The following is a 27,011-nucleotide window of genomic DNA, read 5'->3' as shown; positions in this document are numbered from 1 at the left end:
AGTCCCAGGGAACCTATGTCTGCCTCTCTAGCACTGGAAATCACAGCTTTAAAAAAAAAAAAAAAAAAAAAAAGGACTAAAAGAGATGACTTAGCCGTTAAGGTGCATGCCTACAAAACCTAAGGGCACATGTATAATGCTCCAGAACCCACATAGGCCAGGCACACAAAGATGAAGCAAGCACAAGGTCACACATGCCCACTAGTTGGTGCAAGCGTCTGGAGTTCAAGTACAGTGGCTGAAGCCCTGGTGTGCCAATTTTAAAATTAAAAAAAATTTTTTTTGAGGTAGGGTCTCACTCTAGCCCAGGCTGACCTGGAATTCACCATGGAGTCTCAGGGTGGCCTCGAACTCACAGCAATCCTCCTACCTCCCAAGTGCTGGGATTAAAGGGATGTACCACCAGCAGGGACAGAATAGGTGTACCAGGGCCTCTAGCAGCTGCAAATGAGCTTCAGATACATGCACCACTTCATGCATCTGGCTTTACATGGGTACTGGGGGAACTGAACCTTAACCATTAGGCTTTGCAATCAAATGCCTTAACCACTGTACCATCTCTTCAGCCTGAGCTTTTTTCTTTTTGAGATAAAGGGTGAGAGAGAGAAAGAGAGAATGGGTGCACCAGGGCATCCAACCACTGCAAACAAACTCCAGAGGCATGGACCAGCTTGTTCATCTGGCTTACATGGGTACTGGAGAATAGAAGCTCAGCCCTTAGGTTTCCCAGGCAAGAGCCTTAACCACTAAACTATTTCCCCAGCCCTCCCCACCTCTAACACGAATATTGGGAATGGAATTCAGGTCCTTGTGCTTTCCAGAAAATAACTCACCAACTGAGCTATCTCCCAGACACCCACCTATTTTCAGGAAAGAGGTAGAACACCATCTTAACTCAGGAACAAAGAACACAAACCATCATAAAAGTATAATTCTGGGTTTCCTCATGGCACTGACAGCCTTCAGTGCTTCTTCCGGCCCATGTCATGCAAAAGCGAAGTACAGTTTACACTCTGGCCAGAAAAAAAATATGCCAACCACAGAAACTTCCAGTAAACGAGATTTGGTAGCAACTACTCTTGATAGCATTTTTGCCTACATAAGGACATGCACATTTCTCTCAGGAAATATAAAAGGACTTTCCCAAGTGGCAGAGATGCAATGTCCTAGTGACATATCCCGAGTACTTTGTACACAACCATTTCTGACCTTGAAGAAGAGGATTTGCAAAGCACCCAGCAGATACAAAGAAGGCAGATATTTCAACCCATTTTCCAACATCCACCAGGCTTAGGCTTCTTGCCTGCTACAGGCCTCTTAACTGCTCCTCTCTGCCTCTAACCTACCTCTAAGCTAGGGAAGCAAAAAATGGTAATGGGAACTGACCATCTCACTTAAAACAGTATGGCATCTAAACTTTTTCCAGCCCAGTCCTTGATCCTATCTAATTTCCCTTCTCCTACCCTTCCACTCATACCTTACAATATCCCACCTGTATCTACTCACACCCCGTGCTCACTTGTGGCACCACACACTCAGTCCAGCTCTGGACAGCCTTGAAATCTACTTGCCCCAGAATGCTCAAACCAAGTCTTCTTTCTGGCTCAGTTTTAGTGTCTCTGGGACAATGCAAACTAGTGTTGTAGTCTATTTCCATAAAGGACTCATCCAATAGATGCATCTGGAGTTCGTTTGCAGCGGTTATATGCCAATTCTCTCTCCCCCAATATCTTCTAAGTACTTAGATTACAGGTGTGACCAGCCTAGCTTTTAAACACTTTTAAACACTCCTTGCTCAAACCTTCCATTCAAGTTTCTGAAGTATTTGAAGCAAGCAGATTTAAGCCAGCACTGGTTAGGCTTGTGCCAATTTCAAGAACCCATATTTAAGACCCAGCCTTCCCTCCTTAGTTCCACGGTTTATTTAAAGGTTTGTGTCAATTCTCCTCCTTTTTAGAGGATGGGGAGAACTGAGCAGGAACTAAGCTGCCAACTCTGCAGTGTAGGTCTGAGCTACTCAATCAGCACAATCAGAAAAATATATATTAGAATGACAGCTTGGCCTCACCTGGACCTGAATTACACTTCTGTTTAATAGGACTGTCACATGATTCAAATTAAGGAAAATACACATTTTTATGCAGATATATACAGACACACATTAAAAATGCATTTATATGGGGAGGTAATATGATGGAGAATGGAATTTCAAAGCGGAAAGTGAGGGGGAGGGTATTACCATGGGATTTTTTTTATAATCATGGAAAATGCTAATAAAAATTTTTTAAAAAAAAATTTAGTTACCAAAAAAAATGCATTATTTTGAGCCAACCATAGTGGCACAAACCTTTAATCCCAGCAGTCGAGAGACAAAGGAGGCTAGCTGTCGATTCAAGACTAGCCTGGAACTAGAAGCTCAGGCTTGTCTAGAGACCCTCCCGACCTCAAAAACAAAAAAGTGAATTGCCAAGTATTCTGGATAAGATACTCAATTAATTGCAGCTTTTACCCTGTGACCTGGCCTGAATACCCAATGTCTCTCCTTCCCAGCCTAGCTGGGAAAGGGAGATAACTTATATCAGCCTGGCATTTTATTGTTTGCCTCCTGATTAATGTTGAGACACCTCACCTTGACTGCATGTATGACTTATCTTTGATCTCAAGGTCCTTCACTACTTCTCAATCCTCTCTGGTCTCTTATTTGAAGAGCTGCTATGTCTATATACCAATTTCCCCTAAATAAAACTCACCATTCACAAAATCCTCCCTAAATCAGTAATTAGTAATTTAAGATACTCAACCTAGAAAGGATTTGGTTTAGGCCATTTCTGACAGATTTGCAGGAAGTATCTAAGATGGACCAGATTTTCCTCAACGTCCAGAAAAACCAAAGCTAAACAAAAAAGCCCCATTAAACTGATGAACAGACTAAGTTTCTGTAAAGCCCTAAGAGACTCCAAAGGAGCAGCAGCACTTCCACTTGTGCAACACTGCCACCCCTTGGAGGTTTAGATGGACAGACTGCCATCTAGAAACGGTTTCATCTTATCCTATTTTCAATTTTGTTTTAAAGATTTGAGAAAGAGGGCGAGAATGGGTACACCAGGGCCTCTAGCAGCTGAAACTTAATTCCAGAGGCATGTACCACCTTGTGCATCTGGCTTATGTGCGACCCGAGGAATGAAACCTGGGTCCTTTGCAGGCACCCTCCTTAACCACTAAGCCATCTCACCAGCATTCAACTCATCTTCTAACACTCCAAAACCCAACCCTTGAACTGTTCTCCACCTAAGCATGGTGGCTTACACCTAAATTTCAGCAGAGGCTGAAGTAGGAAAACCATGAATTTGAGGTCAGCTTGGGCCATAGTACCTGCCTTGGGGTGAGGGGAAAGGGTGGGCAGGAAACCCAAGGCCATTTCCAGCTATATTATCTCTTTGAGGCCAGCCTGAGCTAATGTTCCAGGGCAACCTCAGCTAACTTGAAACCCTGCCTCAAAGATATACCCTCTACAACAGTGACTGACTTAGACCTTAATTACCTAACAGTCAACATCAATACCACCACCATCACTGAGGACAGCCCTCACTCAGGGAAAATGGGACTGGGTAGAGGGGATGTAAGCCCACCTTTGTGTTTAAAAAAAAATTAAAATTAAAAAAAGATGCCAAGCTCCATACCATTGAATACCATTCATTCCAATAATAGTTCATATTCCTTCATTGTGCTTAGCCAGACAAAAGCCCTCAATTATTCCCACCTAAAGCCCTTCCTTCTGACAGAGCTCCAAGATCCAAAACCAACACTACAATCTAAGCTAAAGACACATTCCAGTTACACCTCATCAAAACTGCCTTCCTCCAAGTGGATCCTGCCCCCCCCAAATACTAGCAACTCCACATGTTGTCTAACCCTCTGGCTGCTAACCACCAAAAAGCCTAAGGTCTGCTACGAGAACCACCATGACAGCTGAAGATGACTCAGCGTTACAGGTGCTTGCTTGCAAAGCCTCAGCCTGGGGTTTAGATCCCCAGCACCCATGGTGAAAAAGTGGTGCATGCATCTGGAGTTTAATAGCAGTGGCAAAAATGCCCTGATGCGCTCATTCTCCCTGCTTGCAAATGACCCAGGTCCAATTCTCCAGGACCCACGTAAGCCAGATGCACAAGGTGACACATGCATCTGGAGTTCGTTTGCAGCAACTAGAGGCCCTAGCATGCCCACCCTCTCTCTGCCTCTAATAAATTGAGTAAAATTTTAAAAAGTATCCATACATAGTGGTATGTGCTTGTAATGCCTATAACCCAAGAACTTGAGAAATGGAGGAGCAGAAATTCAAGGTCATCTACATAGCTGCGCTCAAGACCAGAACTTCAGAAACTTCAGAAACCAAAAAAAAAAAGGGGGGGCAAGGCAGCCTTTTAAATACTACAGTACCAAAACCAGGCACTGATAAGTTAGAGGCTTGGGAGGGACACAGACCTTCCCATGCTTGAGGTCTTATACAACTTGCATTTAAGACAAGAAAGAAAAATAAAAAGGGAAAGGGAAGAGGGGAGGGGAGGGGAGGGGGGGAGAGGGGAGGGGAGGGGAGGGGAGGGGAGGGGAGGGGAGGGGAGGGGAGGGGAGGGGAGGAAGGAAAAGGCCAGTCATGGTGGTGCACACCTTTAATCCCAGCACTCAGGAGGCAAAGGTAGGAGAATTGCTGTGAGTTCAAGACCAGTCTGAAACTACATAGTGTATTTCAGGTCAACTTGGGCTAGAGATAGACCCCACCTCAAAAAAAGGGGGGGGGGGGGCTAGAAATATGGCTTAGCTATTGAGGACCCAGGATTTAATTCCCCAGTACCCACATAAGCCAGATGCACATAGTGGCACATTCAAGTCTGTTTGCAGTGCTCTTTCTCCCAAATTTTTAGAGGAAGGTTTGGTTAAACACAGGCAAGATGGCCCACCTCTGTAACTGCACTCAGGAGGAGGCTGAGCCAGGACTACTGGTTTTAGGTTTGCATACTTATTTACTGAGCTTTTCCAAGCAATCGCATTTAACTGCTTCCCAGCCCTTCATAGCTATGTCAGCCCAATTTTTACCTTTCATACATGTTCTTGGGTGCTCATGTACAAGACCAATTATGATCCCTAGTACAATAAAAACTTTTAAGAAAGTGCTTCCTAGGTTGTGTCTCTGCACATTTGCAAGGCAAGCTATGCTTATGGTAATTGCCTGTTACCAAGTGCCATGACCCAATCCTACTTTGTGCTTAGTAGTGCATGGATGTCCTATCAGCACTTGAGAAGTTAAAAGCACAATTCATGCAAGCTCAAGGCCAGCCTGGGCTGCACAGTACCAGGTTTGCAAGACCCTTCCAGTGGGACTATGGATCAAAAATATAATCAAGACTGTGGGGCTGGGCATGGTGACTGACACAAGCCTTTAATCCCAGCACTTGGAAGGTGAGGTAGAAGGATCACTGAGATCAGCCTGAGACTACAGGCTGAGATGACCTTAACTCCTGATCTTCCTCCATCATGCCCAACATTTTTTTAATTTATAAATCTTTTAATTTTTTTGTTTATTTTTATTATTTACTTGAGAGTGACAAAGAGGCAGATAGAGAATGGGTGTGCTAGGGCCTCTAGCCACTGCAAACGAACTCCAGATGCATGTGCCACCTTGTGCTTCTGGCTTACATGGGTCCTGGAGAATCAAACCTGGGTCTTTCGGCTTTCCAGCCAAGGACCTTAAGCCATCTTAAGTCATCTCTTAGGCTTCACAGACAATCGCTTAACCACTAAGCCATCTCCCCAATCCCGCCCAACAACTTTTTTTGCTGCTGTTTTCTAGGTAGGGTTGGTCTAGAACGCACTCTGTAGTCCCAAGCTGAATTTATGGACTAAAGACATTTGCCACTATGTCTGGTTTGGGTTTCTTTTGCTTTTTTTGGTTTATTCTGAGACAGGGTTTTTCACTATACAGCCCAGGCTGGGCTTCAACTCAATCCATCAACCCCTCAGTGCTGGTAACAACATAAAGCAGTATGACTGGCTAATTTTCAGTTCTATATTCTGAATGAATATTCAACAAATGATTGGCAAGAACATTTACTAAACATTACAGATGCAGAATTTTGAGGGCACTGTTTTAACTCAATGACCCTACCTTTCCTTACCATCTCCTTGAAAAGACATCCTTTACCAGGCATGATGGCAGACCTGTACATAACCCCAGCCCTCAGGAGACTGAAGCACATGTGCCATATATGCTACAAGTTAAAAGTATCCTGGAAGCCAGGTGTGGTAGTGCACACCTTTAATCCCAGCACTCGGGAGGCAGAAGTAGGAGGATCGCCATGAGTTTGAGGCCACCCTGAGACTACATAGCAAATTCCAGGTCAGGCTGAAGTAGAGTGAGACCTACCACTAAAAACAAAAACAAAGTAGCCTGGAATACATAGCAAGAAATCTCAGAACCGTAAGAGGGAATAATGCATGATATCTTAGATTCCAACCAGGTTAGTGGCTCATACCTGTAATCCTAACACACAGGAAACTGAAGCATGCAGACAAGAAAAACACCACCTCAAAGAAAAAAAGGTAGGGGAAGGCTGAAGAAATGACTCAGAGGTTAAAAGCTCTTGCCTGCAAAGCGTGCCAGCCAAGGTATGATTAGTACCCACGTAAATCCAGCTACATGTGCCTAGAATTTGTTTGCAATGACAGGAGATCCTAGTGTACCCAATCTTCATCTTTTTAATTTTTAAAAAATATTTTGATTTATTTGACAGAGGAAGAGGGAGAGAGAGAATGGGCACACCAGAGCCTCCAGTCACTGCAAATGAGCTCCAGACGTGTACGTTCCCCTGTCTACCATGGGAATCGAACGTGGGTCCTTTGGCTTTGCAGGCAAATGCCTTAACTGTGTAGAGCTATCCCTCCAGGCCTTTTCTTTTTTTCTTTTTTTCTTCAACAGCAACAAAAAAAAAAAAAAAACCCTCAGAATAACAATACACTCAAGACCTCTGGATTCAGGCAGTATTTAATCACTGTGCCTCTGAAGGCACCTACACTCTTTTCCTTGAAAACAAATGTCACTCACCTTCTGCCCAGCAACCTACTCAAGAATACATGTCCTTCTTTCCCTTCTGTAATAATAGATCACTTTTTTCTAGTCCCTGCTGGGCAAAAACAGGTTACTCCACTTCCGGATATTCCATCCATTCCTGATGTACACACACATCCTTCACAAAGTGAAGAGTGGGGAAGAAACAAAATTTTAACTAAAATGATGGTTTTTAATGAGACCCAGAGGTATGGTTACAATTGCGGTAGTCCAACACGCACGCGCGCACACACACACACACACAAAAAAAATCCATGGGTGAACAAGAGTTGGAAGGTTACAAAATAACAAGGGTAACACTGGGAAGAGGAAAAGCTGCTCAGAACTTCAGGAGCCAGGCTAATATGGCCTCTCCCTGCGATCCTGTCTGTGCTCACCCCTGCATGAGGAAAACAAAAGTATTGATTAGAATTCCTGTCTCCAGCACATCCACTCACAACCCCAAAATATCCTATTTGCTCCTCCTACCAAACAAAACTAAAAAAAAGACTAGTCCCTCCTAATTTTCTTTCTTCCCTCCTTACTCAAAGTTACAATCAAGTCTTTTCCAAAAGGAACCACATTCTCAATAAAAACCTTTCATGAGGGGCTGAAGAAATAACTTAGTGGTTGAGGCACTTGCCTATAAAGCCAAAGAACCCAGGTTTGACGCCCAAGGACCAACTTAAGTTGGTCAGATGCACAAGGTGGTTCATGCATCCAGAGTTCAGCATGGCTAGAGGCCCTGTGTGTGCATGCTTATTCATTCATTCTCTCTCACTCTAAGTATTTTTTAAAAAACCTTTTATGCCAGGCATAGTGGCACATGTCTTTATAATCCCAGCACTCAGGAGGCAGAGGTAGGAGGATCACCCTGAGTTGGAGGACGCCCTGAGACTACATTATGAATTCCACATCAGCCTGAGCTATATAGTAAGACCATACCTCGAAAAACCAAAAATAAATAATAACTTTGATGACTTGTGTCCAATTTCTCTATTTTGTTTCAATTAGGGACTTACTCACCTAGAATCCATCTTGCCAGGGCCAAAGCCACCTCTGTCCCCACCACCCCGGCCCCCTCTGAAGCCCCCACGGTCCCCGCCACGGCCCCGGTAGCCGCCTCGATCGTAGCCTCCTCTGCCACCACGTCGGTCATCTCCATAGTTGCCGCCTAAAACAAAAGAAATATGATTATATCTTTATCCACGTATCTACCTACCTCCTAATCTCATAAACTGAAAACAAAGGTTTTTTATTGGTCCTTAATACCATGTCTGCCTCTTTTCTTACCCATATGAGAGCCTCCTGGTCCCCCTCCTGGGCCATCTGGTTTAGGGGCCTTACACTGGTTGCATTCATTTCTCCAAGAGAAATTCATGTTCTCACATGTACTAAGGAAAGAAGACAATTAGTTTGATGGAACAAGTAGTTAAGACCTAGGATTCACAACAGACTTCAAAGGCTTACTTCTCAGGAACAACTAATGATTACTGAAGCTATCCATTACCTCTCCCCACTACAATAGTCCTCCTCCCTCCCTTTCCATGGCTTGTTTCCCACAGTTCAACCAGTTTACAAAAAGAAACTAGAAAAAACTCATTGGTTTTAAATTTCACAGTAGTCCCCACTCCATCATGTCCACAACATGAATTCATTGCTACACATATTACTTGGTGTGTCTGCTGCAGACCTACTATCTCAGCATCATAGTGCTTATTCAAACACACAGGGTTGGCTCTGCACTATCCAAGGTTCCAGACACTCAATGGGTGTCTTAGACAGCACACCCCAGGAGAGGACTACATAAAAACCAACCTTACCTAAGAAAACTATGAACTCAATATTCCATCAACAGTGTGGCTTTGATATTCATTAACTTAGAAAACAACCATATTAGGTCTACTCTATAATCAAAAGGCACAGTTATAAAAAAAGTTTCACTCACGGATTAGGACACTTCCAGTCCCCAGCTCGTTGCTGTCCTCCACCACCACCACCTCCACTGGGAAATCCTCCTCGACCACCGCCACCACTGCCACCTCCTCCATAACCTCCACGGCCCATGGGTCCTAAGACAAATACAAATATGTATCTTATTTCCCATAATTTGGTTAGCCTACCCTTTCCATCTTAGTCCAATCACCTTTTTATCAGCAGATATAAGTAAGTAGCTCACCTCCGCGCCCTCGGCCTCCACGACCATTTCCACCACCTCGGTTAAAATCTGCTCGGCGAGTAGCAAATGAGACCTTGATAGGATTCCCAGAAAATTCTTTACCTGGAAAAATGAAGTATTAAAAGATTTTTGATAGGTGTGGCAGTGAATCCCTTTAATCCCAACACTCGGAAGGCAGGACTGGAGCTAGTGAGTTCTAGGTAAGCATGCACCAATGAGTTCTTACCTCAAAAACACTATATAAATAAAGATTTTTTGAGCCTGAGATGTTGCTCAGTAGTAGAAAGCCTAAGATTTGTGAGACCTAAGGTTTGACACCCATACACATTTAACATAGACGGACATGGTGGTACATGCCTTTAACCCCAACACTTGGGAAGCAGAGGTAGGAGTGAGGAGTTTGAGGCCACCCTGAGACTACATAGTAAATTCCAGGTCAGCCAAAGCTAGAGTGAGACCCTACCTTCAACCTCCCCCCACTGCAAAAAAAAAAAATTTTGACTCAAGGAACTGTAGACACAAAAATCATTTGCTATAATAGGACTTTCTTCCTGAAAAAGAATATATGCAGAAGATTATACAGAAATTACATATATAACAAAACCTAGAAGATTCAAAAGAATCTCACAAAATGGAGCCTGCAAGTTACCCTTATCCCCTCCACCAGCTTTTTTAGACTTACCATCAAACCAGTCAATAGCTGCTTTAGCAGAAGGTGGGTCATCAAATGAAACTGTTGCCTCTCCCTTAAGCTTGCCAGTTTCCCTGTCTGTGTACAAATTAATCATGGGCTGTCCAGTTTTCTTATTTGTCTGAATAAAGCAAAATGAAGTTGATTTAATATTTGCACATTACCTACATAAAACCTCCTGTATACACTCTAAGTAATCCCAAAAGGCTAGAGGTGTATATTGCAATAGTAAAGAGTTTTCCCAACAATCACAAGGGCACAGGGGGTTCAACCTCCAATGAGAGGAAAGTTTTGCAAACTGCTTGTAATATTTGATGTAAATTCTTTGAGACCACCCTGAGACTACATAGTGAATTCCAGGTCAGCCTGAACTAGAGTGAGACCCTGCCTCGAAAAAACAAAGAGTCTAAGGGGTTGGAAAAAATAGCTTGGTGGTTAAGGCCCTTGGCTACAAAGCCAAAGAACCCAGGTTCAATTCCCCAGGACCCATGTAAGCCAGACACACAAGGGGGCACACACATCTGGAGTTCGTTTACAGCAGCTGGAGGCCTTGGCATGACTCTCCCCCATCTCTTAAAATAAATAAATTTTTTTAATAAAAAAGATGAGTCTAAGGTTTAACCTCAGCACTCGGGAGGCATAGGTAGTAGGATCACCATGATACCAAGCCACCCTGAGTACATGGTGAATTCCAAGTTTCCAAGTCAGCCTAGGATATAGACACTACTACCTCAGGAAAAAAAGGGGCAATAAGGCTTAGCGGTTTAGGCGTTTGTCTGCAAAGCCAAAGGATCCCAGTTCAGTTCTCCAGGACCTAAGTATGTCAGATGCATGGGGGGGGCCCACTTGTATCTGGCGTTCATTTGCACTGGCCGGAGGCCCTGGCGTGCCATTCTCTTCCTTTCTCTCTCTCTACCTCTTTCCCTCTCTGAAATTTTATATATATATATATATATATATATATATATATAAATAATTTTAAGAAAAATGAATCTAGACAAGTTCAGCACAGATGCATTTTCCCCCAAAAAATATTTGGTTTGAGATTGGTTCACAATTTACCTGTGCACTCTGTACAATACTGAGGTTTACCATTCCCAACTCTCAGCTCCCCTCTTCCTGGTGACTTCTTTCTATGTCCCATGTATTTTAAAGTAAATCGTCTATACCACAAGTACCTTAATAATTCCAATCTGCTTGAAGTAATCAGCTACGGATTCAATTGTAACATTCTCTCCCAGGCCTTGCACAAAGATGGTGTTGTTGTCTGAATTATCCTGTTCTGTTTATTTAACACAAGAGGAAAGGGTTAGAAGGAAAAACAAAGTTTGAAAAAGATACATACCAAACTGACTCAATTATCTAACTTCGAGTACTTGATATTAAAGTTTACAAGGGACATTTTCAGGAGATTCAGGGTAAGCCATACAGTTAAATATTTTGGCTAGACAACCTCCCCCACAAAATTTTTAGTACCTGTGTCTTCATTTACTGCCACGTACTTTATATTTAGCCTTACAACTATCCTTTCTTACTAATACAGAAAACCAAATGCTCAGGCGTTAGTTCCTTAAGACCACCAGCACTTGGTTTTGTTAACTTTCACCCAAGACACAGGGTACCCATAGCCAGGTGTGATGGCAAACACCTTTAATCCCACCCCTTGGGAGGCAGAGTTATGAAGATTGCTGAGTTCAAGGCCAGCCTGGAACTACAGTGAGTTCAAGGTCTCCCTGGGCTATAGTGAGACACTACCTTTGGGGGGGGTATATACTGGGCTAGAGAAATGGCTTAGTTAAGGCACTAGCCTGTGAAACCTAAGGACCCAGGTTCAATTCTCTATTACCAACACACACCAGATGGACAAATTGGCACATGCTTCTGGGGTTCATTTGCAGTGACTGGAGGCCCTAGCGTGCCCACTGTCCCCCATCCCGCCATTTCTCTCAAATAAAAAAAGTTTTAAAAAACTGGAATTAAAAGTATGTAAGTACAAATACAGTCGTAACATTAAATGCTTCCCTTTATATAAGACATAATCAGGTCTTCTGTCTACTGGAATTTGTTCAACAATTTGGATGTGTTCATACAAGCACACATACAAAAAAAGAGCACCGGGCTGAGAAGATGGCTTAGCAATTAACGCGCTAACCTGCAAAGCCAAAGTACCTGGGTTCGATTCCCCGGGACCCATGTAAGCCAGATGCACAAGGTGGCAAACTTACAGCACTGCTGTAAATGAGCAAAGTTATCTACAGATGCAGTAGCATCCCTGGGAAATGCAAATTCTCAGATCTAAATTGGTGGAGAGGAACCCAGTTATTTATCAAGTACTTCTGATACATACTTGTTGCCACTGATGACTATGTATATTAATCTCCCTTCCCTTTTCTACCTTTGCTCTCTTTCAGTTACTTTTTAGTTTCAACAAACAGCTAGATAAAGTCTAGACTCGATTTTGCCAACAGTGGACTCACCAGAATCATGACGTGATCCTTGATCCCGAGGGCCTTAATGACATAAAAAAAAAAGAACAAAAAACAAAAACAAGGAAAAGGAGCTGTTAGCCAACAGGAAAGGACAAACAAACAAATTAATACTGAATTCAAATTCTTACAATATACCAGATTAAAGTGTTCCCAGCCTTACTCCAAACCCTATCCTGGGACCTGCCCAGAAGAGAACAGCCTACACAGGTAAAGGGAAGAAACAAGCCTTAAGATCTGTTATTTTGAGTCCCCAAAGGAAAAACTCCAGTTCAGAAGACTGTCTCCCCCAGTACAGGCTGGGAAATGTCCTCAGCACAGATTGGAGGGGATCTGTAATAATACCCATTTAAGTCAACCAGCCTACTGTATAGATTGTCCCTCTTCTCTCACCAGAGAGACATGGGCTCACCACCAGCAATGTGATGTGCATTCATCCAGTTTCTCCAAACTTTTAATACCAAAGACACTTAACCCTTGTGTAACAATTTTTAATGTCATCTTTAGAAACCATTCTTAAAACCATGTTAAGTTTCCCCAAAGCCACATGAAAATAAGACACATAATAGCTATTATATTTTTTTAAAGCATGTCCCAGGGAACAGACCAGAAATCTTAATTTCCATAATGCAGCCTCTATTTTTTTTTCCAGAGACATCTTTAACCAATGTTTAACTAAATTCATCATATATAAATATTATATCTGTACACAATGACACCTAAGTCATGAACCCAAGCCTTTGGCTTTAAATGTTGAACAAATCAAGAAACCTTTTTGTTAACCAAACCAGAAAAGTTCCAGCTTACTGGGAGACTTCTCAAATTCTAATTTTTCCATGAATTCAGTTTATGCTGTATAAGACCTGGTTATTTCCCATGAGCCACACATGCTCCCAATCTTTTTTGAAGTAGTCCACACCTTCCTTCCCAGATCTAGTTTCTATTTGCCCATCTGAGTACGTATGTAGAATTGCATTGACAACACTCAATACTTAATATATACCGTCTTCATCATCCTCAGGGAAAGGCATTTCATATCCCTTTCCCAGAATGAAAATACTTGGAGGTTGTTAACACAAACACACACATACACACACACACATTCACACTAGCCTTGGACACACTTTATCAAAAGGATCCTAAAGCCAAGTTGGAACCACATATTCCAACACACTCTTCTCCAATTGGCTAATGATGGTGGTCACTAAGTGCCAAGCAAGGCAACACCGGTCAAAGTAGATACTTCTATTCACCTGAGTCAAACCAATTTGGTAGCAGATGACTATGAAGCTTAACCCTGGGTACCCCCAGGTTAGCACACTTCTGACAGTAGTTGGTATACTACCCACCCCATCCCCTTCTGGAGGTGGTTATGGACACTTCAGAACACTTCCAAAACCTTTGACACTTAAAGCTAACACGCTAAGACATCTGCAAATGAACAATCAGACAAAGCATTGCTGAGAGTTGGGAATTTTGGAAACTCTGTTCACTTACCACCAAATTTATTGAAGCCACCTCGGTCACTTCCGCTGGAGAAGACAAGTTAGAAGAAAGGACATGAAGCTTCCAACGGCTACGAAAGGGTGTTTTTGTTTTTGTTTTTTTGTTGGTTTTTTGTTTTGTTTTAACAATCCCCAAACATGGGTAGGTGTTTTGGGAAAGATACAAGTGTCTACTAAAATACATCCCTACCTGACCACCCCTTGGTCTGACCTTTGAGTATATCACACACACGTGTGCAATTTCTCAGACACAATTAAGAATTTGCTTTAAAAGTTGTATTATCTATATCCTCTGGAAAAAAAATGACCCATTTTTCCTTGGTTGTTCTTCCGACGTAGATGTTTTTTTCCTCTTGTTGCAAGGTGTGGACAACCCAGTACCTCTACCCCCAATTTACCCAGAAGACAATTCACACCAAGCTGGGGTAGCCCTGAACACATTTTTTGTGGTTTTTGCTTTGAAAGCAGCAAGCAGACCCAACCCCATTCCATAAAAAGTCATAACCAAAGGCAATTTCCCCTTAAAGCAAGACAAACTTAGCTAAGCCCTATCCTAACTATTGAGCTGGTTTTGATCACCCTATACCCCCTGGGGTCACCCCTTCTACACTGTGAGAAGAGCCGAGTATTTTGCAATGTCACCTTTCATACCTGTGGCACATAAAATGCAGAGCAAGTTAACAGTCACATAACAGTTGTTTTTCTTTTTCAAGTTTTGCATTAAACACACACACACAGTTTACCTTATTTTTGTGTTTTCTTGAGACTGCCCCCACCCACTTCCATACTTACCATGCACAAATTCTTAAAAACCTTTCTCCAAAGAAAAGGAGCATCAACTACATTCCTCCCCTTTTCAAGGGAGACAAGAGTAGTGTCCTTTAAATTTTGTATATCAACAGATTTGACAATGCTTTAACATCAAATCTAAGGTTTTACTTCAATGAGAAAGAAAGATCCAGTTGGTCAAGCTATGTTTTTAACTAACCAAGGAAAGGCAGACAGTGGAACAAATATGTGGAAACCACTGTCAATTGTCTTTGCCCCAAAGGTCTGCACCATACAATCAGAGTGCACCGTTCAGTCAGAGGACTCCATAATCAAGTCACACACATCAGTCAGTCAAATTAGTGCAAATCAAACTCGTGGATTCAAATGACTACAGAATACAGCCTAGAAGCTAAAGTCAGGTTAATCATTACCAACTCCCTTGAGGACACATATAAATACACAAATTTCCCTAACATTTATCCCAGAAGTGGGATCATCAGTTTCCCCTGCAGAGATGTCATTATGTCCATGTTTCTTGCCTATAATTATCAATGACTCCATTAGAAACAGAAGCATCAATACTCAAATCTCTACTCAAGGTGTAGATGGTTAGGCTTCCAAGTTCTCACAAAAAATGTAACGGGGATGTACAAAGAAACAGTCACTGCCCACAAACTGAAGCCCTTACATAAACCCAAAGAACAACAATATAAACCATGCACTAGGGACTGACTTGGGAGATCCATGCAACCCTCCACGCTACCCAGAAGTACTCCCTGGCACACGAGACACCTACCCCATGCCGCCTCTGCCTCCACGACCACCTCCACGACCTCTGGGTTCATAGCCACCACTGCTGCGGTTGTAACCACCTCCACCGCCCCTGCCACGACCCCCACGGTCCTGTTGTCCTCCCCCGTAGCCACCACTGCTGCCACCACTCTGGTCTTGATTGCCATAACCACCACTGCCACCACTCATGGAGGACTGATCTTGACCATAGTTGCCTGTAAAGAAAGCAAGAATGGGATTTTTTGTTTTGAATTGTTTTGGGGGTTTTTTCAAGGTTAGGGCCTCACTCTGACCCAGGCTGACCTGGCATTCACTATGTAGTCTCAGGGTGGCCTCAAACTCACGATGATCCTCCTACCTCTCTCTGCTTCCTATGTGCTGGAATTAAAGGCATGCACCACAATGCCCAGCCCAAGAATGTTTTTTTTTTTTAAAAAAAAAAATGCTTAGTAATGGCCAGTTGTCATGGTGCATGCCTTTAATCCTAGCACTTGGGAGGCGGAGAGGTACGAGGATCACCTTGAATTCAATGCTACCCTGAAACTACACAGTGAATTCAAAGCCAGCCTGGGCTACAGCAAGACACTACCTCAAGAAACCAAACAAAAAATTTATCATGCTTAGCATACACAAATTGCTAGGTTCAATTCTCAGCAATAAAGGACGGGGAGGGTGGGCTATAAAAGGCTCAAAAATGTCAGAAAATAAAAAGAATACAGGAAGAGATCTAGCAAATAAAGCCACCATTTTAGGATATTGGCCAAATAGAAGGCAAAACCTTACAGGATATAAGCTGAAGAGACTTTCTTACCTCCACCACCCCCTCCACCACCTCCACTGCTACTGTTGTACTGGTTCTGCTGTCCATAGCCCTGGGGGGGGTTATAGGAACTTTGCTGCTGTCCATAGCTTTGTTGCTGTCCGCCATACCCAGACTGTTGGCCATAGCCCCCACTCTGAGGCTGCCCATAGCTGCTGCTCTGAGAACTGCCACCATAACTAAGGAGAGAAAAAGAAATTCATAATCAAAACCCTAAATGTCCAGGCACTTTCACTGTTAGTCCATCCAATCTCTTTAGAACAGTTATTTCACCCCTAACACCTTACCTTCCTGAGGTGCTGCTAGGAGCTGGCTGCTGGCCATAGCCAGGGTATGAGGACTGCTGCCCATAAGATTGGGAACTCTGGCTACTGCCATATCCACCAGTGGAACCATATCCCTGGGGGGCTGACTGAGTGCCATAACCTGCTACAGAGAAATCAAGAATCACCAATGTTTTAAGACAAACAGTAGGGAATGAAGAAAACATTTCTCGATGTTCACTCATATCAGCTTAGAAGTACAAGTTTGGGCCTTAGGGCAAGGGAAGATGGCCCAGTGGACAAAAAGTTCAGATCTCAAATGTCACATAAAAGCCAAAAGATGGGCTGCAGAGATGGCTCAGTGGTTAAAGTGTTTGCCTGCCAAAGCCTAACGACCCGGGTTTGATTCCCCAGTACCCACAAAAAGCCAGATGTAAAGTGATGCATGCATCTGGAGTTCATTTGCAGTGGCTAGAGGCCCCTGACATGCCCAGTCTATCTGTCTCTCTCCCCCTGCAAATAAACTTAAAAAAAAAAAAAGAAGAAGCAGCCGCCAGCTGGGCACAGTGATGCACACATTTAATCCCAGCACTTGGGAGGCAGAGGTAGGGGGATTGCCCTAAATTTGAGGCTACTGAGACTCCATAGTGAATTCCAGGTCAACTTTAGCTAGAGTGAAACCTTACCCCAAAAAACCAGCTGACAGAAAGCTGGAAAAAGCCATGCTGCAAGCAGTTCAATGGGAGAGAAATCATCAGTGAAAATATCCAGCAAGTGTACACTGCAAGCCTGATATTTGGCCAGTCAGGCCAAATGAGGAAATAGGCGAAAAAGTGGCACATCTGTGATGAGAGAAACCAACCACCCTCTAATTTGACTGGAGGCCTGCTCCATGGGAAGGAATACATCCCTGATACTAAAATCCTACAACGGGGATAGTCATGAGCCCTAGGGGATATAATGTCTGCTGCTGTCTAGTTAAATGCATATACTATGCTCATCAAACAGCCCAGTAAGCACTTCTCTTAATGTTCATATCCATATATTAATGCTACTCTCACTTTTGGTTAGAGAACCTTTTCTTTCTGGAGGATCACAACTTCAAGTTCATCCTCTGCTTGATGGTATTTGATACCAACCTGGAGGGGGATACATGAGAATCTTCCTCCAAGAGGAAGACAGTTCACAAGTGCCTGTCTGCACACAAACATGCATGCCCTACTCACATAGCAAAATAAAAAACTGGTAGGCAGTCATGGTAGCAAACGCCTTTAATCTGAGCAGCTAGGAGGCAGAGGTTGGAGTATCACTGTGAGTACAAGACCAGCCTGGGACTAGAGTGCCAGATCAGCCTGGGCTACAGGGAGAGCCTATACCTCAAAAAAACAGAAACAAAAAAAGAAAAAGAAAAAGAAAACACGACCTGGAGACTGAAGAGATGTTTAGCAATTAAAGATAGTTGCTGGTAGAAGTCAAGCATGGTGGTGCATGCCTTTAAAATAAATAAATTTTACAAAAATAAAAATAAAGATGCTTGCAAAGCCCAATGCCCCAGGTTCAATTTCCCCAGCACCCACATAAAGGAAGATGCACAAAGTGGTACATTCATCTGCAGTTTGTTTGTAGTGATCTGAGGTCCTGGCATGCCTATTCTATATGCCTCGGTCTTCCTCTCAAATATTTCTTTAAGGTAGGGCCTCAATCTAGCCCAGGCTGACCAAATTCACCACATAGTCTCAGGCTGGCTTCTAACACAGAGATCCTACTGATCCACCTCCTGAGTGCTGCAATTCAAGGCATATTCCACCACTTCTGGCTCAAATAAATATTTAAGCAAGAGTTAGTACTAAGTAAAGGAAAGGTGTAGGGAACGTTAATGAAAATCTATGAGTATGACTGAGTAAAATGGAAACCTTTTTTTTGGACAGTGACCCACCCAGAACCCATAAGACTTACTAGAAAATTCAGTGCCAGGGATGGGATACCTTCCAGCGAGTTTTTGGCCAAGGATGTCCCTGATGCCCCCAAAACATAGGATATAGCTGAGGCTCTTGGTTTCCCACCAAGAATAGATGGGAAGACTCCATATAATTGCGACTGCAATGTCACTGAGAAATCCTGCTGGAACTGAGCTGGTGTGCCCATTCTCTCCCTGTTGCTCTCAAATAAATAAATATAAATGAGCCAAAAAATTTAAAAAAAAAAAAGCTACACTGCATGCAGTTCAGTGGGAGAGAAATCACCAGTGGAGATACTCAACACAGAACACTCCAAGCCTTAAATTTATTTTTTTTAATTTTTTGTTCATTTTGATTTATTTATTTGAGAGCAACAGAGAAAGAGGCAGAGAGAGAGAGAGAGAATGGGCACACCAGGGCCACCAGCCACTGCAAATGAACTCCAGATGCGTGTGACCCCTTGTGCATCTGGCTAACGTGGGTCCTGGGGAATCGAGCCTAGAACCAGGATCCTTAGGCTTCACAGGCAAGCTCATAACCACTAAGCCATTTCTCCAGCCCAAGCCTTAAATTTAATGAGTCAATGGGTACAACAGTGGCATGTCTGTCATGGGGAAAACCACCACTAATTGGCCCACTCCATGGGAGGGAATACATCCCTGATACTGAAAATCTGCAATGGGTGGTCATGAGCCCTAGGAGGCATAACATCTGCTGGAGTCTGGACAAATACAGTATACTCACCAAACTGCCCAGTAAGCACTTCTCTTAATGTTCATACCCATATATTAATGCTACTCTCATTTTTATTTAGAGAAGTTTCAGATTGCAATGAGCTTGGGATGACTCAAAATGCACCAGAGTGCTGAGAAGTGGCAGAGAAGTGCTCGGCAATGCAACATCTCTATCACACCTTCCAAGGCTGAGAGTCCATTGTGGAAGAGGTGGCGGAAAAAATTTAAGAGCCAAAGGAAGAGTGGGACTCCTTAGAATGTGCTCCTCCAGATACAAATGACCTTGCAGTGTCTGATGCTACCTACACAAGACCATCATAATAGGAGGAAAAGATCATGACATCAAAATAAGAGAGACTGATTAAGAGAGGGAGGGGATGTGATGGAGAATGGAGTTTCAAAAGGGCAAGTCGGGGGAGGGAAGGAATTACCATGATGGTTTATTGTCTATAATTATGGAAACTGTCAACAAAAGGGAAAAAAATTTCAGTCAGGATTTTTAATATTATATTTATTTGCAGAGGAGAAGAGAGGATAGAATAAGTGCACCAGGGCAACTTGCCCCTTCAAACAAACTCCAGATACATACATTGTGTGCCTGGATTTATGTGGATACTGGAGAATCAAACCAAGGCTGGCAGGCTTGTAAGCAAGCATCATTTTCCCAACCCTAATTTTTTTTTTTTTTTAGAAATTTCTAAGCCAGGTTGGGCATGGCGGTGCATGCGTTTAATCCCAGAACTCAGGTGGCAGACGTAGTTCAAGGCCGCCTAAGGACCCCGGTTTGAGGAGATTCCCAGTACCCACATAAGCCAGATGCACAAGATGGTGCATGAATCTGGAGTTCCTTTGCAGTGGCTGGAGGCCCTGGCTCGCCCATTCTCTCTCTGCCTTTCACTGTCTGTCACTCATAAACAGAATGTCCTTTCCCTTAAAGAGCAAAATTTCTAAACCAGGTGTGATGGTGCATGCCTCTAATCCCAGCACTTGGGAGGCACAGGTAGGAAGAGCAACATCAGTTCAAGGGTCCCCTGAGACTACATAGTGAATTCCAGGTCAACCTGGGATAGAGACCCTACCTTTAAAAAAAAAAGGGGGGGGGTGGAAGAATAGGAAAAAGTCCACTATAAAAAGTAAAGTCAAACAAAGCTGTGGTGGAACACACCATTAACTCCAGCACTCAAAAGGCAGGGGTAGGAGAATCACTGTGAGACCCTGGGGTGGGAGAAACCATGACTTCAAAGAATTTAAAGACTAAGCAGAGGGCTGAAGAGATGGCTTAGCAGTTAAGGCATTTGCATGCAAAGCCAAAGGATCCCGGTTTGATTCTCCAAGACTCATGTAAACCTGATGCACAAAGGGGACACATGCGTCTGGAGTTCGTTTGCAGTGGCTGGAGGCCCTGGCACGCCCCCTCTCTGCCTCTTTCTCAAATAAATAATTTTTTTTTAAAAAAAGCTGGGCGTGGTGGTACATGTCTATAATCCCATCACTCAGGAGGCAGAGGTAGGAGGATTACCATGAGTTTGAGGCCACCCTGAGACTACATAGTGAATTCCAGGTCAGCCTGAGCTAGAGTGAAACCCTACCTGTGGGGGGGGGGGGGGAGTAAGCAGGGCATGGTGGCACACCCCTTTAATCCCAGCACTTGGGAGGCAGAGGTAGAAGGATTGACATGAGTTCGAGGCCACCCTGACACTACATAGTGAATTCCAGGTCAGCCTGATCTAGAATGAGAGCCTACCTTAGAAAAAAGTGAATTAAAATTTACAGATTAAGCAAGGGAGAATAAAACGATGAAAAACTTGGCACTGAAAAGCTAAAGGACCTAGGTTCGATTCTCCAGTACCCACATGAAAGCAGAGGTACAAGGTGGTGTACATGCATCCATCTGGAGTTCATTTATAGCAGCTAGAGGCCCTGACATATCCATTCTCATTCTCTCCTCAAATAAAATAAACAAAATATATTTAGAAAGAGAAAGTAGAAATAGCATGATTCACTAATAGGGACTTACTGTTCTGGGTCTGTCCATAAGAAGAACCATAGCTGCTCTGGCCATATCCTGAAGTATCTGCTGACTGGCCATAACCACTGTAACTCTGCTGTCCATAAGGCTGATTGCTCTGCTGAGAGTAGCCCTGCCCAGGCTGTGTGGGATAGGCCCCATAGCTAGGAGAGGAAAACAGGGCAATAAGAAAAAGAAAAAACAAAAGCATATATTAAAAAAAAACAGTGAATTCCAGGTAAGATCTGAGCTACAGCAAGACCCTACCTCGGAAAACTAAAAGTTTAGCAACCACTCTTGCCCTCTACAAAGTCTGAGAAGCCCAGAAATAGCACTTACCTTTGGGTTGCTTGTTGAGTATAGTCTGAAAAAGGAAAATACAAAGAATTAACTGTAGTTGATACTCAATGGAATAAAGCTAAGTCCATCAACTTTCATACTGGGAGCCTTCAGATGAAATAAAACCTAGGAAACAAAACTTCACTGCAAAAAACGGGGACAAGGAATTACCTCAGTTGCCAAGAAGACACGCATGAACTGATAGTCGTGGTGTCATGCAGTAATGCTAGCTCTCAGGAGTCTCAAAAGTACAAAGTCAACCTCAGCTACTTAGCCTAGGCTAAGACCCTGTCTTGGACTAGTAAAGTCCATCTCAAAAAAAAAGGGGGGGGGACCGGAAAGCTCAAAGACTCAGGCCTGCAACACCACACTCTGACTTACACATTTCATTTCACACCCGCTCTATAGGAAAGTCATTATTACCAGGTATAAGAGTACTGTACCTTTCTAAGTCAGAGGTACCTAACAGCAGCAGTGTTCAGAATATTACACTTTTCAGCACCAAACTCTCTATCCCTAAAAAAGTCATTATCCAGGCTGGAGAGATGGTTCAGCAGCCAAGGCCTACAAAGCCTAAGGATCCAGGTTTGATAATCCAGGCCCCATGTAAGCCTGTTGCACAAGGTGGCGCATGCATCTGGAGTTTACAGTGGCTGGTGGACCTGGCACACCCGTTCTCTCTCGCACTCAAATAAGTAAAGCTGGTGGGATGGCTTATAGTTAAGGTGTTTGCCTGCATAGTTAAAGAACCCACGTACGATTTGCCAGGACCCAGATGCACAGGAGGGCGCATTGGTCTGGAGGTCGTGTGCAGTGGCTAGACTAGAGGCTCTGGTGTGCCCATTCGTTCTCTCCCCCCCTCCCCTTCCCTGTCAAATAAAAACATTCTTTTTAAAAGCCATTATCCAGCCAGCAGCTAACAGTGGAGCGCTTAAAGCAAAGAGGAGTTTTAAATATAAAGCCAAGGAATCCTTTTGGCCTCAGGAGGTTATATTCAACTTGCCATTCAAGTCTCCAGATCTGGGGCTTCAAGTAATTGGTTTTTTTTTTTTTCTTTTTTATTTGCTGCTGATGTTTTTTCCCTAAGGCAGGGTCTCACTCTAGCTCAGGCTGACTGGAATTCACTATGTAGTCTCAGGGTGGCCTCGAACTCACGGCAATCCTCCTACCACTACCTCTGCCTCCGAATTGATTGCTGGGATTAAAGGCATACGCCACCACGACCGGCTCAGAACGCACTTTAACACAACACTTTAAAGTCGCACTGGGGAAAGATAAGATCAGCTTACAACAGGAAGAGGAGGCACTACCCCCGCATAAAGCCAAACGCCATCGAGAAGGTGTGGCCTCCGGGGGCCATTCCTTTGAATTTCTACCTTCAAAAGTAAAATTTAAGTGGTAAATGCACAAGTGTCCAGGTCAATCCTCCTGCCCCATCTCCGAAACCATTCTGCTGCACCCAAACCCGAGCCAGAGCCTCCGCCCACGGCCTCGTGGAAACAGAGGCGGGAACAGCAACATCCCGCCCCTTCCCGAGGGAATAGGGAGCGAGGAGGCAAAAACCAGAGCAGTGCTAACCGAGCTTCCGCAGAGGGTCTCGCGACAAAAAGCCCAGGCAACACGAGGCGGGCCCGGGGATCCGCGCAGGGAGGGGGAGGGGCCTACAGCGCGCGTGCGCGCGCCGAGTGCCCGGATGCAGCACTGCGACAAAGCGGGCCTGAGCGTGGGGCTGGGAGGGGGCTGGGCGGAGGGGACAGAGCGTTTCCACGCTCCCTCACGCTTCTAACGATCACGAATTTCGCCCTCAACACTCACAAGTATATGCACTGTCAAAGAAGGACCTCGGGCTCGGCGCCAAAGGTGTCAGGGGAACGAAACAAAATGGCGACATCGCTGCCCCTGGCTTTCCTCCCCGCAGCTTCCCGCCAGAGCCCGACCCGGCCCCAGCCAAAGACCCAAGGAAGATCAAAGCTCCTAGGACGAGAAAAAGAGGCACCGGATCGGCAGGCCCTCGCCGCCGCGCGTCTCTACATACCGTTTGAAGCCATGTCCGCGCACGCGCGCGCAGGCCCCCCAGCAAGAAGACTCGGAGCGAGCAGGCACGGACGCGGCGAGAAGTGAACAGCTCCGCCTCCTGCGTCCCGCTTTATGGACGCCTCCCCGCTACGTCAGCACTCGGGACGGACCACCTGGGAAAAGAAAGGGGGAGGAAGATCCTGAGTACTAAGATTTCCAAAGAACATAAAAATCCAGGCTAACAACAAGAAAAAAATAAGTACTAACAGACACGATGGCCTATAATACATGGTCATTCTTCTGATAAATAATCCTCATTCGTTCTATAGGACTAGGCGTCGGCTCACGTTCACCCCTTTGGAGACACATGGTATAGTCGAAGTACCCGCCGAGGGCGGGACGTGGTGGCCGAGTGTTCCCATGCGGAATTAGTGTGAGGTCCGAAGTCCTGGTGTGGGAACCGGGATTTCCACTTTCACTCCCGCGCGAGGGCGCGCTCGGTCCTCCTTCCTTCCCGCCGCCCGCCCGCCCGCCGGACGCTAGGACGGCGGACATCCCACCACCGCCCTTCGGCTGGGTTTTCCTGGCAGCGTTGAGGTCACTGCCCTTGGAGGGTTAGGGTTAGAGATGGACGGGCGTGTGCATTCTGACCTGACCTGAAGGAATGGATGGGCTTTTCCTTGGGCCGGAGTGTAGACCAGCACTGGTCTCCCGCCAAACCCTCACTAGTTCAACCCCGTCTTGGGCCCCAAAAAGGGCTGACAATTGATTGCTTGGACCTTTTTTTGTTGTTGTTTTTTGAGACGACAGTGCTTTTGTGTAGCTCATGCTGACCTCGAATTTCTGATCCTCCTGTTCTCAGCCTCCACATTCCTGGATGACAGGCAGCCCACTTTCCCCATCATAGTGTTGTGAAGAAGGGAAGAGTATCTCCATTTTATGAGAGCTGAGGATAAAAGCTTAGTGATAAAACCCGTACCTTGCTTGTTAAGGTCCTGAGTTCTATCCCCAGTACCACCAAAGAAAAAAAATGGTGGCAACAGTTTTTACATATTTATTGTTAATTTTAATATTTACTGAGTTTTATAAAATGTACTCTTAGACACCTCTCTCCTACACACCAATTCTGCTGATGGTCTTCTTCACTGGGATTATTGGTATTCATTGTGGGGACCAAGAGTCCTCAGTCAGTCTGCAGCGGTTGGTGAAGTCAACATTTTTTTTTAAATTTTTTAAATTTCTTTTTTATTTATTTATTTTTCCAAAAACAATTTTTATTAACACCTTCCGTGATTATAAGAAATATCTCATGGCAATGCCCTCACTCCCCCCACTTTCACCTTTAAATGAAGTCAACATTTTTAGAAATAAGAAAATACCCAAAGTAAGGATGCATGATCATAACAAGGCTGGTATCTCAAATCCAGGTCAATAAGAGTGCAAAATTCTTCTTTTGTTGGTTATATGATGGCTTTACAGTGTTAAAGGCTATCTACTTTCTGTGAGAGCAGTAACAAAAAGTGAAATTCAAATGAACTTTCGGCAAATCTGCTTTTCCAAAAGAAGCCAATATGAGCACCCAGAAGGACAGTTACAACAGTCTTCAAGTAAAGGGTGGATACAGAGCACAACTGGTCACCGTTGCTTTTAGCAAAACAGATCTAGTTAACTGAGTGGTGGCATGACTTTAAGCGTTATAGCTTTTTTAAGTACAAGCCAAACTGCCCTGGCAATAATCCTTTGCTAATAAATTTAAATAAACCAGACACACAAGGTGATGCATGAGAAAGTCCATGCACGTGCACAAGGTGGCGCACGCATCTGGAGTTTGAGTGCAGTGGGCAGCAATTCATTTCTCTCATTAAAAAAAAAAAAAAAAAAGCCGGGCGCGGTGGCGCACCTTTAATCCAGCACTCGGGAGGCAGAGGTATGAGGATTGCCATGAGTTCAAGGCCACCCTGAAATGACAGAGTTAATTCCAGGTCAGCCCGGACCAGAGTGAGTCCCTACCTCGAAAAAACAAAAAAAAAAAAAAAAAAAAAATCAGGCCTGGAGAGTTGGCCTAGTGGTTAAGGCATTTGCCTGCAAAGCCACAGAATCCCGGTTCGACTCTCCAGGACCTATGTAAGCAGATGCACAAGGAGCCGCATGCATCTGGAGTTCGTTAGCAGTGGCTGCAGGCCATTCTCTCCTCTCTGCTTCTTTCTTCCTCTCAAATAAATAAGAATATTTTTTTAAAAATCAGAGCTAGGGAGCCGGGTGTGGTGGCGCACGCTTTTAATCCCAGCACTCGGGAGGCAGAGGTAGGAGGATTGCCGTGAATTCAAGGCCACCCTGAGACTCCATAGTAAATTCCAGGTCAACCTGGGCCAGAGTAAGACCCTACCTAGAAAAAAAAGAAAAGAAAACAATAAAAATTCAGCGGGCTGGAGAGATGGCTTAGCTGTTAAGCGCTTGCCTGTGAAGCCTAAGAACCCCAGTTCGAGGCTCGGTTCCCCGGGACCCATGTTAGCCAGATGCACAAGGGGGCACATGAGTCTGGAGTTCGTATGCAGTGGCTGGAGGCCCTGGCGCGCCCCTTCCCACCCCTCCCCCTCTCTCTGTCACTCTCAAATAAATAAGAATGAACAACATGGCTTAGCTGTTAAGGCACTTACCTGCAAAGCCTAAGGACACATGTTCTACTTTTTCTCTCTCATTCTCTCCCCTTCTCTCTCTCTCTCTCTCTCTCTCTCTCTCTCTCTCTCTCTCTCAAATAAATAAATAAATTTTTTTTAAAGCAATTAAACCCCAGACGGGCGTGGTGCTGAAAGGCCCAAGAATTGAGAAGCCCAGAAATACTATCACGCTCCAAAGGGAGCTTAAGCGGGCCCCTGCATACCTCAAACTACAGGCTTTACTCTCTGTTGGAAGCAAGTAAAGAATCCCTCTCCCCATTATATCAGAGCCTGCTCCTAATATAAAACAAGGTAAAAATGGCATGAGATAGCCCTCAAGGATGGGAAATGAGTAATAAAGTAAAGCACTTATTTGGTTTCTGTAAATAGCCTGCACCATAAGCCTTAATAGCCCACACTGTAAGCCTTAGTAGCCCGCACCATAAGCCGTAGCAGCCTGCCTCAGACCACCAAGGTCATAGGAGACTGATACCACACTCTGCTACCCCCACCCAAGGACCTGCGCAAATGCTGACCACCAAGGTCATAGGAGACTGATTGGTCCACGAGGGGCTTGAACAAATTAAACTAATTGGCTTAGAAACTATGGAGTGGCACAAACTGACTGGCTCGCACCCCGCGGGCTCCTGATATTAAAAAAATGATTGGTCTAATGCACAGGCTTTGTTAGAA

The 27,011-nt window shown here is 44.3% G+C and overlaps 2 protein-coding genes across 3 annotated transcripts in view; one reads left to right on the top strand and one right to left on the bottom strand.

The window, feature by feature from the left end:
• The window catches only part of Znf668 (zinc finger protein 668), a 704,021-nt gene that overhangs the window by 535,056 nt on the left and 141,954 nt on the right, over positions 1 to 27,011 (top strand). The gene's annotated exons all lie outside the window — the stretch shown is intronic.
• Positions 7,272 to 23,789, bottom strand: Fus (FUS RNA binding protein). 2 transcript variants are annotated; one of them, XM_004671042.3, is made up of 15 exons: positions 23,681 to 23,789; positions 21,646 to 21,670; positions 21,316 to 21,470; positions 16,631 to 16,772; positions 16,335 to 16,522; positions 15,528 to 15,738; positions 13,953 to 13,987; positions 12,447 to 12,479; positions 11,148 to 11,251; positions 9,961 to 10,090; positions 9,279 to 9,380; positions 9,048 to 9,171; positions 8,393 to 8,493; positions 8,126 to 8,273; positions 7,272 to 7,499 (listed from the first exon to the last, which is right to left on the bottom strand). In XM_004671042.3, exons 1-15 carry the CDS (start codon positions 23,691 to 23,693, stop codon positions 7,460 to 7,462), a joined length of 1,551 nt encoding a protein of 516 aa, XP_004671099.1. In that variant the 5' UTR covers positions 23,694 to 23,789; the 3' UTR covers positions 7,272 to 7,459. The 2 variants fall into 2 exon arrangements, with proteins under 2 accessions (XP_004671099.1, XP_004671100.1); XM_004671043.2 differs by having other exon boundaries at positions 16,631 to 16,769; positions 23,681 to 23,732.

Source organism: Jaculus jaculus, chromosome 12 (assembly GCF_020740685.1).
Source record: "Jaculus jaculus isolate mJacJac1 chromosome 12, mJacJac1.mat.Y.cur, whole genome shotgun sequence".
NCBI lineage: Eukaryota > Metazoa > Chordata > Mammalia > Rodentia > Dipodidae > Jaculus > Jaculus jaculus.
The sequence above is the reverse complement of the archived record's forward strand: the minus strand, read 5'-3'. Positions and strand labels throughout refer to the sequence as shown.

Bases quoted from the DNA above. Each gene is read 5' to 3' on its own strand.
- Fus (XM_004671042.3), bottom strand. The intron at 13,988-15,527 runs GTAGGTGTCTCG...TGTCTTCTCCAG, and splicing joins GGAGGCAGAGGCGGCATGGG to CGGAAGTGACCGAGGTGGCT. The intron at 7,500-8,125 runs GTGAGTAAGTCC...TTCCTCATGCAG, and splicing joins CCTGGCAAGATGGATTCTAG to GGGTGAGCACAGACAGGATC.